At 59.7% G+C, this 14,191-nt stretch overlaps 2 protein-coding genes across 2 annotated transcripts; one reads left to right on the plus strand and one right to left on the minus strand.

Annotated features, from left to right (window-relative positions):
• Nucleotides 1-204: 204 nt before the first annotated feature.
• PRCC (proline rich mitotic checkpoint control factor) lies at nt 205-7,341 on the plus strand. Its single transcript, XM_082298793.1, has 7 exons — nt 205-891; nt 2,989-3,036; nt 3,461-4,039; nt 4,725-4,820; nt 5,863-6,006; nt 6,331-6,396; nt 6,886-7,341. Exons 1-7 carry the CDS (start codon nt 442-444, stop codon nt 6,970-6,972), a joined length of 1,470 nt encoding a protein of 489 aa, XP_082154919.1. The 5' UTR covers nt 205-441; the 3' UTR covers nt 6,973-7,341.
• A 1,985-nt stretch (nt 7,342-9,326) lies between these two features.
• SH2D2A (SH2 domain containing 2A) lies at nt 9,327-14,139 on the minus strand (the record flags this gene model as incomplete). Its single annotated transcript, XM_082298580.1, has 10 exons — nt 9,327-9,449; nt 9,935-10,450; nt 10,586-10,729; nt 10,967-11,138; nt 11,227-11,316; nt 11,433-11,608; nt 11,779-11,930; nt 12,056-12,205; nt 13,138-13,264; nt 14,083-14,139. The coding sequence occupies 10 exons, from the start codon at nt 14,137-14,139 to the stop codon at nt 9,327-9,329; spliced, it is 1,707 nt and encodes a 568-aa protein (XP_082154706.1).
• Between the last annotated feature and the right edge of the window lie 52 nt (nt 14,140-14,191).

Here is a 14,191-nt window from a genome sequence, read left to right on the forward strand (position 1 = left end):
GTTCCGTCCCGTCCCCCGGGCCCTTCCCGCATCCCCCCTGTGCCCGGGCCTTGTCCCGGTCCCGCCCGGGGGTCCCCCCGCGTGGCACCACAGACTACATTTCCCGTGGCGCCTCGCGGCGGGGCACATCGGGAGGCGGGCGCGTCGCTGCTCGCGCGGCACGCCGGGAGTTGTAGTCCGGCGTCGCCGCAGCGCGGGCAGCGGGGCGCTGCCGGCAGCCATTACCGGGAGCGCGGAGCCGCCGCCGTCGCCTCGCCTCGCTCCGCGGCCCCGCCGCCGCACGGGGAGGGGCCGCCATGGCGACGTAGCCTCGCCCCCGCCCGCCCCTTCCTCCCCGCTGCGGGCGCTGAAGGCGCGGCGGCGGTGCGGCCTAGCGCGGAGGGTGGATCCCCGGCCTCGCGTAGCGGCTGCTGCCCGCGAAGGGCCGCCCTCCCTGGGGCCATGTCCCTCGTGGCCTACGCTAGCAGCGAGGAGGACAGCGATGCGGAGGAGCCTGCGGGCGAGGAGGAGGAAGCCGCCGATTCTCCCCCGGCCGCAGCCGAGCAGCCCTCGTCCCGGGGGCTTTTCGCCGCGCTGCCCCCGCCCAGAGCCCCCGCCGTGCCCCCGGCGTTCCTCATGGGCCCCCCGCCCGCCGTGAGCGGCTTCGGCAGCGCCCCGCCGGGGCAGGCCGGAGCCGAGAGTCCCCCGGAGCAGGCCGCCAGCGGGGACGGGGCCGCGGAGCCCCCCCGGCCGAGGGGGCTCCTTCTGCCGCCCCCCAGGAATGCGGCCACCGCCGCCTCCCCCCTCAGCCCGCCCCCCGCTGCCTCCCCCGGGGCGGGTTTGGGCCTCCCCAAGCCAAAGAAGAGGACGGAGCCGGTGCGGATCGCGGCGCCCGAGCTGCACAAGGGGGATGTGAGTATGGAACAAACCCCCTGCTCGAGCCCTTCGGGGGTGAAACCTCCCCCCGCGGGTCCCTTCCCTCTCTCCCTCACACCGAGGTACCGGGATCTATTGTTGTGTCATCCACGGGGAGATTTGTCCTGGCTGCCTGCCCTAATCCTAAAGCGCTTTGCAGAATTAAACTGATATAGAAACCTTATTTATAATCATAATGCAGCCAAACCCAGATTATCTGCACCCTTCTTTATTCGTGGAGTTAACGAGTTGATGATGTGGAGCTGCAGGGCGTTGTAGCCCAAAAAAGTCTTTTGTTTGCTGTGCAGATGATAGATTTTTTGAGCAATTTATTGCTTGTTTATCTAAAGGCTTCAGGCATCATCCAAACTTATAGGTGACCATTTCCCTCTCATTTTGTGTTGGGGTTTTTTTTGTGTGTGTGTGTGTTTACTGTGCCTTGCAGGGCTTGTGAACCCAGACAGTGAGAGCAGGGAAAGGCAGGTCCCTGTCCCCCTGGTTTTTAACTCGGGATCCCCACTGATCAGGTTTCATCCTCTCCCCACTGCTCATTTCCTCTGGGACAGCACTGTCATAGAATCGTGGATTCTATGTGGGTTGGCAGGGACCTTAGAACTCATCTTGTTCCACTCCCCTGCCATGGGCAGGGACACCTTTCACTGTCCCAGCTTGCTCCAAGCCCTGTCCAGCCTGGGCTGGGACACTTCCAGGGATGGGGCAGCCACAGCTGCTCTGGGCGCCCTGTGCTAGGCTTCAGCATCCTCACAGAATTTCTTCCCAATATCTCATCTAAACCAGCACTTGGAATCCTGGAGTGGTTTGGGTTGGAAGAGACCCTTAAAACTCATCCTGTTCCACACTGCCCACAGGCAGGGACACCTTCCATGAGACCAGGTCACCCCAGCCTGGCCTGTTGTCATGTGGAGGTGACGATCATGTCGCTGGTTTTGGTGTGACAGGAGTGCCTGGGGCTGTAGGAAGAGCTGAACTGGAAGCTTGGGGTCATTTCCATGGGGACGGGTGGCTCGAGGAAAGATTTATAAACAGTGTCCATTAATAGTGGCCTGGCAGCACTTTGGGGGAGCCCAGAGGAAGTCAGTGCTGTTGCTTTGCTGGAAGAGTCTGGGGGAGTCAGGGGAAGAGGGGGAGAGGACACAGGTTCCCCATCCCTTCCTGAGCCACCCTGCTCCCGATGACCATCCCAGTCTGGCAGATTCCAGACCCGGAGCTCTGGAGGTTCAGCCTTTGGGACAGAGGGGTGAAGGATATCCCAGCCCGTCACAGCCACTTTTCACCTACCTCCTTGCAGCAGTGTGGTGTGATTCCAGGCAGCTGGAACAAACAGGGATTTGTTCCTGCTTTACCCCTCTCCGTGCTCTGCCTGGTGGGCTCTGACCACACATCCTGCATGTTGTCAGTGTTGAGCAAGTGAATGTTGAAGGGACAGAAAGTACCTTAAACTGGAGCTGCTCTGAGCAGTTCCCACTTGGGATTCCTGGAGGTCCCCTGACCTGTGACTGGTGTCCTCAGTTGTTCCCTCGTTCTCCTTAAAATCCCTCCCATCGCTGTAGTTCATCCCCTGGAGATGAACCAGGGGATGCCCCTCCCCAGGGCAGCTGCAGTGTGTCCTCTCTCCCAAACCAGCACGTGGGTTTACAGTCACTCCCAGCTCTCTTTGTTTACACACATTCCTTGTCTTTCCCTGGTTTATGGGTTGGAGGTAAACTGGCACAAGCCCTCAGTCCTTGTTGCCTCTTCCAAGTTCTCTGAGGAGCCATGAAAATATAAGGATACTTAGGGCCTTTGCAGATGTCAACCAGGCTTCCCACTCGAATTTTAACTGGATATTTGGCAATTCCAGCATTATTGGGAACAATTCTCTATATCCCTGCAGGGAAGTTTACACCCTTTGTGTGGTTTGCGCTTCCCCTCCAGTAACTCTGTTGTTGTCTGTCCCTCTGAAGGAGAGCCCTGACCTGCTGCTGTGCACCTGGAGGTCTTCCATCTCTTTGGGTTTATTTTCCTGGGATTTATTAACACAACTTCTTTAGTTTACCATCTCAGGTTGTGCTGAGCTCTGGTTTTCTCTCTCAGTCAGATTCAGAGGAAGATGAACCAGCAAAGAAGAAGAATACTCTTCAGGTAGGTAACAAGGGCACTCAGTTAAACAATTGTCATGGGAAAAAGTGTTGGACTGCGACCAGTCTTGGGCTTCCACTTGCGTAAATCATCCACTCTGATCGCCTATAGGTCCATCCACTCTGATCCCCTATAGGGATATTCCTGAAATCCTGTGGGTTTTCAAGTCCTTTTTTTTTGGGCAATTTCACCAATTTAAATCTTGGCAAAAGAGGCATTAATTTGGGAATTGGGCAGATATTTGAAGGTACCTCATTTCCCTTCAAAATCCCCTTGGCCTTTTGTGCCGTGTGTTCAGAGTGGCCAAGCAGTGGGAAACCCACAGGTGGTGTTAGAACTGGGGGGATGATTGTCAGGAAGCCAGGAAAAGTGAATAATCTCACTCTTTTCTTTCTGTGGTGCGTTTGTCCTGCGTGGGTCTCACCAGGGACGCAGCGAGGGCTCCGGCTTGTCCGCTTTGCTTCCTCAGCCCAAAAACATGACAGTGAAAGAGACCAATCGGTTACTCCTGCCCTACGCCTTCTCGAGGAAAGCAGGAGAAAACGCTTCCGACTCCAAGCCTGCCAAGGCCCCAAGCTCGTCCTCCAAAGCCAAACCCGTGCCCAAGCCGGCCGTGCCCACAACTCCGTCCCCGTCGGCCATCAAAGCCGCAGCCAAGAGCGCGGCGCTGCAGGTAACCAAACAGATCACCCAGGAGGAGGAGGACAGCGACGAGGAGGTGCAGCCAGAGAACTACTTCTCCTTGTCCGACAGGAGCGAGCCCAGTGCCGCGGGCGCCGAGCCCTACCTGTACCCCGGCACGGGGGGGTCGGAGGACCCTCCGCCCGGGACAGAGCCGGAGCCCCAGTTCCAGGACGCGGCCGCTAACGCCCCTCTGGAGTTCAAGACGGGCGCGGGCTCCAGCGGAGTTCAGCACAGCTGGGCACCCAAACCCGGTGAGGACTACGGCAGCCATCCCTATGGCCAGTTCCCCCCAGCCTACGGCGAGCCCGGGAGCTACTACCAGGTGGGTTCACTGGCCGGAGGTGGAGTGAGGGGCTCAAGTGAGTTACTGGGTGCTCCTGGGAATCCAGCCCTTTGGAGCTACTTGGGACATGGGGCAGGGAATCCAGCCCAAGATACCCGGGACAGGGAGCCACAGCACTGGGCACGAGTGGATATTCTTATGGTGTGAGAGCTCCAGATGTTCTTTGCTGGACAGATGTTTGACAGGTGCGCTCCTGTGAAAATGCCCTGGATGTGAGGGTGCAGAGTCAGGGCTCACTGGAGCTCGTGTCTGAGCCCAGGTTGTTTCTAATAATTCATAGAATCACAGACTGGTTTGGGTTGGAAGGGACCTTAAAGCCCATCCAGTTCCAGCCCCTTCACTATCCCAGGCTGCTCCAAGCCCCGTCCAACCTGGCCTGGAACACTTCCAGGGATCCAGGGGCAGCCACAGCTTCTCTGGGCAACCTGTGCCAGGGCCTCCCCACCCTCACAGGGAGGAATTCCTTCCCAATATCCCATCTAATCCTGCCCTCTGGCAGTGGGAAGCCATTCCCCCTGTCCTGTCACTCCAGAGCCTTGTGAAAAGTCCCTCAAAGCATTTGTTGGTTTGTCCCTCTGATGGAATCGGCCCACGGGGCAGGTCCATGGCTCAGTGATGCTCCAGGATTGCTCTCGTGACTAGCTGGTTTCCCTTTCCCTGCCAGGATTACTACAGCAGCGGGTACTACCCAGAGGTGGAACCAGCGCAGGCCCCGCCACAGGAGATGAGCACCGACTCCTCCTTCATCGACGACGAAGCGGTTGGCACTTCATTGTCTGTCCCCCTGTGGAATTTGGCTCTGAGCTCTGCCAGAACACAGGAGTCACTTGGCAGCCACAGCCCTGCCCCCCAGCACGTCCTGTGTTTCCGGTGGCGTGGGCTGGATGGTTTTTCTGGGGGGGTCTCGTCCTGTGTTGTGGACGTGTGGAGTCCTTCCCACAGTCTGCTGGGCTCCTGCTCCAGCTGGGTCTGCAGGCCTGATAAGGATAGGATAGAACAGAATCAGTTGTTGAGGTTGGAAAAGGCCTCCAAGACCATCAAGTGCAATCATTCCCCAGCACTGCCAAGGCCACCACTAAACCATGTCTCCAAGTGCCACATCCACACAGCTTTTAAATCCCTCTGGGGATAGGGACTTCACCACTGCCCTGGGCAGCCTGTGCCAGGACTGGACAACCCTCTGGGTGTAGGAACTTTCCCTCTATCCAGCCTAATCCTCCCCTGGCACCGCTTGAGGCCATTTTCTCTTCTCCTGTCCCTTGTTCCCTGGGAGCAGAGCCTGACCCCTCACTGGCTGCACCCTCCTGTCAGGGAGTTGTGGAGAGCCAGAAGGGCCCCCCTGAGCCTCCCCTCGTGCTCCAGCTCCTTCCCCAGCTCTGTTGCTTCTCTGGGCACACTCCAGCTCCTCAATCTCTTTCTCGTCATGAGGGGCCCCAAACTGACCCTAGGACTGGAGGTGCCTCAGCAGTGCCAGCACAGGGGAAGGGCACTGCCCTGGTCCTGTGGCCACACGGTGGCTGGTACAGACCAGGTGAATGTGTTGGCAGCAAAACTTGAGGTTCTTCTGTGGCTCTTAAAGTGTGAGACTCGGGACTCCAAAGGTCTCCTGAGCAAGTCTGGAAGCAGGAGTAAATGCTGTAGGAAAATGAGATTATAACCTTCATGCTAAGTAGTTTTAGATACTCTGATGTACAGCGAAACAAAATTCTCTGAAAGATCAAAACCCTGGCTGGAAAACTGTTGCTGTGCCTTGAGTCAGGTCAGTGTTTGGTGTAGTTCCAGCTGTTCTGTTCTTCCTTCAGTTCAAGCGTCTGCAAGGCAAGCGGAATCGTGGGAGGGAAGAGATCAACTTTGTGGACATCAAAGGTGACGACCAGCTGAGCGGGGCCCAGCAGTGGCTGACCAAATCCTTGACGGAGGAGAAGACCATGAAGTCATTCAGCAAGGTGGGGTGGAGGGTGAGGGCTGGGGTTGGAGCCTCTGCTCAGTGCCCACATCAGCCTCATCTGGAGCTGTGGTGGGTGCTGGGCAGTCACTAGGGAGGGGAACAGGGGCCTGGTAAATAATGACCTGTGGGAGACCAGCAGAGTTCCCCAGAACACGACATGTGGGTGGGGAGGGCCAGCCAGGAAGTGCTTCAGCCAAAGGAATTTGCAGTTTAATAGGGAACAAATGCTGCTTGGGATGGCTGCATGCAGGCCCTTGTCTTGGTTTGCTGTCCAGGGAAGCATCTTTCCAGGCTGAACACTTCACCTCTTTCTGCTTTCTAGAAAAAAGGAGATCAGCCCACAGGACAGCAAAGGAGAAAACACCAGATCACGTACCTGATCCATCAGGTGAGTGGCCTCCCTGTGGTGTAGGAGCTGACCCAGGCAGAACTGCAGGGTTTGATGCTTGGCAACACGAGACTGGGCTGGTGGAGCTGCTCCTCCAGCAGCTGGGGACCAGGAACTGTCCCCGAGAACCCCCCGAGTCCCAGTGAGACCCAGTGGGGCCAGAGGTGAATCCTGGCCCTGAGGGGATCCCAGTCCTGAGCTTTTGGCTTTGCTTTGCCCTTCCTGCATGTTCCGAGGCTCTGGGATCCTGTGCTGGATTCTGCCCCGGGGTTGGCGAGCCCATCCCCACGAGAAGCTGCTTTTCAGCATGAATGAAATGCCTGTGCATCCCAATTAATCCAGGCCTCTGTCAGGATGATTATGCTAACTCCTGTAACGAGGTTTCTGGTTGAAGGGCTCCGTAATCCACATGAGCGGGGCCGGAGGAGGCCGGAATGCTGCTGAGTCACTGAAACACGGAGGGTAACAGCATCCTCTCCATCTCTGCAGGCCAAGGAGAGGGAACTGGAACTGAAAAACACATGGTCTGAAAACAAGCTCAGCAGACGGCAGACTCAAGCCAAATACGGATTCTGACACATCTGTCCTGCTTTTTGGCTGGCGTCCCGGGTGACCTGCTGTGTCCGGTGTCTCCTGGCCTCCGGGAGGTCAGCCAGGCCCCCAGGACGGGGCTGCTCGGCTGGAGGGAGGACACTGCGCTCCCTGGCCTGGCAGGAAGAAGGGTCATTGCAAGCTGGTCCTGAAACTCCACCTGTAATCCCTCCCCTCCCTCCTTGTAAACGGTAACGTGGAAGGTTCCAATCAGCCAAGGACGGTCCCAAGGCACCGCAGGGAACGTGCTGGGTGTGAGGCTCCAGCTCCTGTCCTGAGGGAACAGGCTGTTCCTCCTGATGCCAGACCCTTCAGCAGAGGCTCAATAAACTCCCAATTCCCACTTTGCTCCTCTCTTGGACTTGCTGTGAATTGAGAGTGTCATTTTCCTTTCTAGAACACGGTGAGTTCCAAGATCAAGCCTGGCTTTGGAATTTTTATTTTGTCCTTCCCTTTAAGATGTCCTCACAGCTGCTTCCTCGTGTCCGGGCCGCTCCAGCACTCCTCTCATGCCGATGGTTTTGATATCCTGGTTTTTAAGTTGGTGTTTTTGCTCTGGGCTCCACAGCCTGAGCCGAGCTGAGGGGACACCCCTGTGCAGGTCAGAGCCTGTGCCAGGGGAAGCGCTGCACGTGGAGGGGAGGTTCTCCTGCCCGGCACACTCAGGGCTTTGGGATACCCTGAGCCGTGTGTGCATGTATATTGTCCTTCCTTTTTCCCCCTCTTTCCTCCTCCCCCGACCCAAGGCCTACTGTCCTGCCCCAGGCTGTTCCCAGACTCATCAAACTGAGTGTCCCAGTGTCCCACGTGCGGCTGGCTGGGAGTGAGCGCGGCAGTTTCCTCTGGGCAGACGCAGAGGAGAGCTGCCAACTGTACTTTTTATTTTCCAGCTTGTTTGTATCAGTTCTGTTTCAATTAAGTGTTGACTTTACTCTCCTGGCTGGGAGGAGGAGACTGCCCAGCCCTAACTTCTTCAAATTAAACCTTTTTTTTTATTTAAGGATTCCTTCAAGGTGATGTGACTGCAAATCCTGTGCAGCTCTGCTGGCTCAATCCATGGATCCAAATCTCTGTGGCATCACTTAGTTGTTCACCAAAGCGAGTGATGCTGAAATGAGCAGAGAGCTGGCCTGGTTATTTAGCTTATATTCCCACCACTCCAGGTTTTATTTGTTGTAACCACAGCTCAAATGACCAATATTTCTTTTTCTGGTAAGAAAAACTCCCAAGAGGTGTTTTTTCTCCCATATTACCTCTTAAAAACAAGCAAACCCCCATGACTGAAGTCTTTTCTTAGAACATTTTAAACTAATCTCATTTTTAGTTTAGTTCCCTGGATGTTTAGTACTTTGCAGAGCCCGTTTTGAGTATTTGAATGATCAGAATAAAGTTACTGTTGAGTAATTTATTCATATCTTGTATGTACAGTGAAATCCTCCCAGAAAAGATTTGGTAAAGGGATATATGTTTTAATGAACCCACCCAGCCCCGTTTCCATCACAAGGGGCTCAGATCCTCATCCAGGTACCCTCTTGACCCGGGGAGTTTGTGGTGTGGAGCACAGCCTGTGTGGGGGCTGGAGCTCCCAGGTTCCCTTTCCCACTTCCCGTTGGGCTGATGGCTCAGGTTTAGCACCAAGGGGGGGTTCCAAGGGCTCGTGCTCTGCTTTCAGCCTTCTAAGAATAACAAAATTCAGGTTTGTGAAAAGTCAGAAGTGATTTTTACTGGAGACAAAACAGCTACAATGCCCCAGCCCTCTCTTTTCCCTCCGAGCCCGGGCTTTGGCCATCCTGGCTCCCTGCTCCTGTAGAGGTGGCAGCACCACCGACACTGCCCGGCACCACCGTGGCTTGGGGTTGTTCCAGCCGGGGTTTGTGCTCCACGGGGCAGCCCTGGGACACTGGTGTCATCCCAAGTTCTGTGGCTGAGGAAGCAGGCAGGGCTTGGAGTGTTGGCTGCAGGATGGGGAGGTTCAGCATAGCCCTGCCTGCAGCATCACTCCAGTTTGTGGCCAATTTAATATCCAACAACTGCATGCACCAGCTGTGCCAAACTCATCCCTGTTTTTCCTGTAACAGCCTTTTTTGCCCTCATTTTATTAACAGAACTCTCCTGGAATGTGTTCATGGGTAAGGTAACCTTGCTCCCCCCTGCTCCAGCAGGGCTGGGAAGCCGGAAGAGCAGGGGCTCCCCACGGAGCAGATTGGCATCGCTGGCTGGGGCCAACAGCAGCCTTGGACCTCTCCTTGCAGGGCTGAGGGCTTCCTTCAGTGAGAGGGAGGCTGAGGTTCCTCCTGCCTGGGAGCCAGGTCTTGTCCTGGGCCCACCTGTGCGGGTGCTTAGGGACAGTCCCCAGGCAGCTGCTCGTACACGTTCTCAGCCATGGCTGTGGTTTGCTGCTCCCTGTGTGTGCTCCAGCTGTACACGGGGTCATCCAGCTCCAGGGCAGGGTTCAGAATGACCTGGGGAATTTTCAGGGAGAAGGTGGATTTGAGAGCCAGGAAATAGCACAAAGTTGTTCTTTCACTCTCCCAGCCCTCGGCTTGGCTCGGGCCGGGGCCCCAGTTTTTGCAAGGACAGATGAGGGGGAATGGCTTCCCACTGCCAGAGGGCAGGGTCGGGTGGGATACTGGGAGGGAATTCTTCCCTGGGAGGGTGAGGAGGCCCTGGCACAGGGTGCCCAGAGCAGCTGTGGCTGCCCCTGGATCCCTGGAAATGCCCGAGGTAAGGCTGGACAGGGCTTGGAGCACCCTGGGCTAGTGGAAGGTGTTCCTGCCCATGGCAGGGGGTGGGATGGGATGGGCTTCTTTCCAACCTGAACCATTCCAGGTTTTCATGCTTCTCCCTGTGCTCCTGGTGTGGAGCAAACCCTGATCCCCCAGGCTCCGGGAGGCCTCACTCGTGTTGGGGCTGAGCTCTAGGGCGATGACCTGCCTTGGGGACCCACCTCTGTGGCTGTGCTGGAAGCTCCTCGGTCCTCCCTGTCCGTGCTGGGCGCCGCCGACAGCTGCCTCCTCTTGCAGTCCTGGCTGGAAACGCTGCGGAAGAGCCGGCGGTGGGGCCGGGGTTTGAGGGGCAGCGTGGAGAAGGCGTTTTGGGGTGCCGTGGGGAGCCGAGCGGGCGGATCCTGCCGGGCCAGTGCCACCTCGGAGTAGATGTTCTCCTCGGAGCCGGCGCGGCGGCTCCAGCCCCGGGTCATGGCATAGAAGGGGATGGGTTCCTCGGGGCCGGGCTCCTCGGGCTCGGGGGGGCTGGGGGCGATGTCCTCGCGGGGCTCGGCGTAGACGTGGAAACACAAGAGCTGCTGGTACTTGGTCTCGGGGGGCTCGGGGCGGGCGGCTTCTCTGTGCACCTGGGCATAGGGAACCTCGGGCGCTGCCGCGCTGCCGGAGGGGCTGTGCGGCCCCTGAGCCGCGCCCCGGGCGCTGGTCTTAGCAGGGAGCGACGGCGGAGCACCGGGAGCCTGGGGGAGAGGTGGGACAGGCTGGAGGTGAGGTCTGGAAGCGGGTCCGTGGTGGTTGTGACTGCGTCCCCGCGCCCCGTGCCACCTGTGGCTCCCGTCCTTGGGAAGGTGCCTCCATTCCCTCTCCCCCATTACCTCTCTGCCGGAGCCGCCCTCGGCTCTGGGGAGCTCCAGGGACGCTGGGTTGTAGTCCGGGAGCTTTGCTGGTGCTTCGCTCAGTGAGGAATGTGCAGCATCGCTGCCAGCTGGGGGCTGCGCCCGTCCTCGGGGCTCGTCTTTCTGCAGGGAGAGCAGAGAGGTGTCAGGATGGGTGCGTGGTCAGGGCAGACCCAGCCGGGCGTTGGCCGCGGGCTGGCTCCTGGCTCCTGGTAGCCCCAGCGTGGCTGCGGTTCCAACCCCGGCTTTCGTGATGCTTGGACTTCCCTTGGCTTTATTCCCCAGCTTGGGAAAATCACCCTGTCCGTGCAGCCGGAATGACTCCAGGGCTGCAGGGGCTCTCGGGGGCCGGGACCTCACCCATCCACTCGGCAGGGGCACGGTGAGGAACTCGTGGTACGGCGTGACGGGGGCCGTGGCGTAGTGCTGCAACAGCTCGGCCAGCTCGGCGTGGGCGCTGCGCTCCCCCAGGACCACGTATCGCCCGTCCGGCAGCTGGTCCAGGACAAAATGCCGGCAGCGATCCCTGCCCCTGGCGGGAGAGGGGATGGCATGGGCACCGCGGGCGGGAGGGGACCGAGCTCGTCGGCCCCTCCCTCGGGCAGGGCTGAGTGCCTCACCTGTAGGAGAGGACGAAGCCGACGGTGCTCTCGCTGAAGCGGACCAGGAAGCAGCCCAGGGGCTGATCCTGCAGCAGCTCCTCTGCCTCCCTGTGGGAAGGGACACTGAGCCATTCGACCTCATCCTCTTCGTGTGATCCGGGGATCCAGCTCCAAGGGGTGGGGACACTGACCCTGTTCCCCGCCTTGGCCTCCCCATCGCTCACCTCCGGCTGATGAAGCCGTGGAACCACGTTGGGAGCTCCCCCTTGGGCCCCAGCCTCTGGGCTTGTGTCTGCTCAAACCACAGCCTCGTCCGGGCACGCAGGGCCACCTGCTCTGGCCGCGGGCCCCCCTCGGGCAGGGACTGGGCTGGCGGAGGTGACCAGGAGCCTGGAGGGACCTGGAGGGAAGGGGACAGCACTGGGGGCTAAGGTGAGGACGTGCCCCAGGGATGTTCTGCTCCCTGCACGGGGCTCCCCGTGCAGCCTGTGAGGACACGGCCCCTGAGAGCGTGGGGGCACTGGGATGGTGAGCTGGGCTCATGTCCGCCCTCATGTCCCCATGTCCTACCCTGCCACGTCTGTTGTGGTGTCCTGGGGACTGCTCTGCCCCCGGGGGCTGGATGGGGGTTGTGTTGGGTGCTGGCTTGGCTCTGGCTGTGTTGTCCTCACCGAAGGGCTTGAAGGTGGTGAAGAGGGGACGGTCATCATCCATGGGGTCCCCTGTCCCAGGAAATGGGGAGAAAAAGGCTCAGGGGCAGGGAGGCCTCCTTTGGGGCCCCTCACTGCCTGTAGGGCACTGGGGAGTCTGGGGACTCCAAGACACCCCCCCCAGGCCCTGCTCTCACCAACAACCTGGGTGAGCATCACCTTCCCCTTGTGCTCCCCAAGCTCAGGCTCATCACCCTGATCCTCCCCAGGGAGACCACCCTGGGCCTGCATGATGGAAAGGGACAGTGACCTTGGGACCCCAGAGGAGAAAAGCTCTGGGGACAGTGCTGTGGGTGGGGAGGAGCTGAGGGGAAAGCATGGGAATCCTCCAGCCCCTCTGAAGTCCCCTTCAGGTCAGCCCTGGGAAGGGGAGGGAGAGGCTGAGCAGCTCCCAAGGGACCTTGGGACCTTGAGCTCGACCCCAAGCTGCCAACACCCAGCAAAACAATGCTAATCCCCAGCAGATGCTTGAGGGGGTGGAAGATGCTGGGGCTGGTTGGATCTGGGAGGCAAAGCTGAGTCAGAGGAGTGGGTCGAGGCTTGTCTGAGAGCAAGGGGAGCCACCAGGAAAGGCACCCCAACTCCACCTTTAACCCACGGCAGTGCCCAGCCTGGCCCTGCGCCCTGGCAGGCAGGGGAAGGTGAGGAAGAGAAACAAAACATTCCAAACTGCAGTAACCCAACTCGGGGAGTGCTGGGGAGGAGAATTTGCGTCAGGTCCTGCCCAGGCATGGCCAGGCAGCTGGGGACAATGCCACTGTCCCCAGCTTGCTGTGCATCCCCCAGCTGGGTGGGGGTCCTGGGCAGGGGTGGTGGGCTCATCCCTACTCCCCCATCCCAGCACCTCGGCCTCGGAGGGGCAGCTCGGGGGGGATTTGCTCCCTGGGGCAGGGTGTGCCTCTGAAACCCTGCACTCCTGAGGCGGGAACGAGTCAGAGCAGACTTGAAATGGGCTGAAAGCTTTGCTCTGCAAGACATTTCCGGGCTGGACTTCCCCCTTTGGAAAGGGGGTAAGATCTGGCTGGAAGGGTTGGTGTGGGTAGGGGACCGCACTCTCTCTCTCTTCACCCCATCACCGTGCCCTTTGTCCTGCCTTTGGGCAGGGGGAACATCCCTGCACCACCTGGTGCTGCCCCGTCCTGCAGCCCCTGCTCAGGGATCACTCCTGGGCCTTGCTGCAAATCCAACCACAGCCCAAACCCGCAGCCCACGCTCCTACCTCTGCTCGGCCACGTGGGGCCCTGGCTGCCGGTGGCCGGAGGCGATGCAGTGGGCAGGGGGACGGGCAGGGGGGCAGGCAGGGTGGGGCAGCACCGCTGCCCTGCCTGTGCTCCTGCCTCTGCTGCCTGCGACAGGCAGGAAGCAGCAACCGAAGCTGCAAGAACCTTCATGTGATGAGGAGACGTCACAGGAAGGTGGCATGGTGGCCCTGGGGTGACATCCAGGTGCCACCGGCAGCTGGGTGGGCTGTGGTGAGGAGGGGACTCTGACCACCTGCCCACTGGCACATTCGAGCCTGCAAAGGTGTCTTTGTCCCTCCTGTCCTCATGCCGGGACCTGGCACCGCTGGGCACGGGGACAGCAGAGCTTGGTGGGGACAGCAGAGCTCGGTGGGGACAGCGGGCTTGGTGGTGCCAGGGTCACATCGTGAGCCAGGATTCAGTCCTGGCATGGTGGAATCCAGCACCATTCCCCTTCCTCCGACTCTGGGTGCCAGAGCCAGGCACACTTCTGGGCTGTCCTGGGGCATCAGCGCTTCGGACGCCGCTGCGGGGAGCAGCAGCCGAGCTGCCAAGGCTGCGGCTCTGCCGTGTGCCCGCTGCCGCTCCCGCCCGGGTGGTGCCAGGCTCCGGCTGGACCCACGGCCAGAGCGGTGCCAGCCCGGCTGCGCCCCAGAGCTTGCAGGGACTGGGGATTAGCGCAAGGATTTCGGGCTGGGTCCGGCTCATCCATCGCTCCGGGACGGGGATGGATGCGCCGTGCAGCGGCTCCGCAAACCCCGGGGCGGGGACGGCGCCCGGTGCCCCCCAGCAGCCCCCGGCACGCGGAGCGGCGCCTGCCCCGGCTCTCTCCACCTTAAGAAACCCGTCCCTCCCCAAAACCTTCATAGCCTCACACGTTTCCCCTCGCGGTGTCAGCCAGGTTTCCTGTTTGCAGCCCTCACCGGCACATCGCAAGGGGGGAACGCCGGTGAGAGGGACATCGTCTGCCAGCGGCTCATCCCGGAGTGCCCCGGCCACTCCTCAAGGAACTGAGGCTGGAACCAGCAGGAA

The sequence above is a fragment of the Coloeus monedula genome (assembly GCF_965178545.1).
Source record: "Coloeus monedula genome assembly, chromosome: 29".
NCBI classification, from domain to species: Eukaryota; Metazoa; Chordata; class Aves; order Passeriformes; family Corvidae; genus Coloeus; species Coloeus monedula.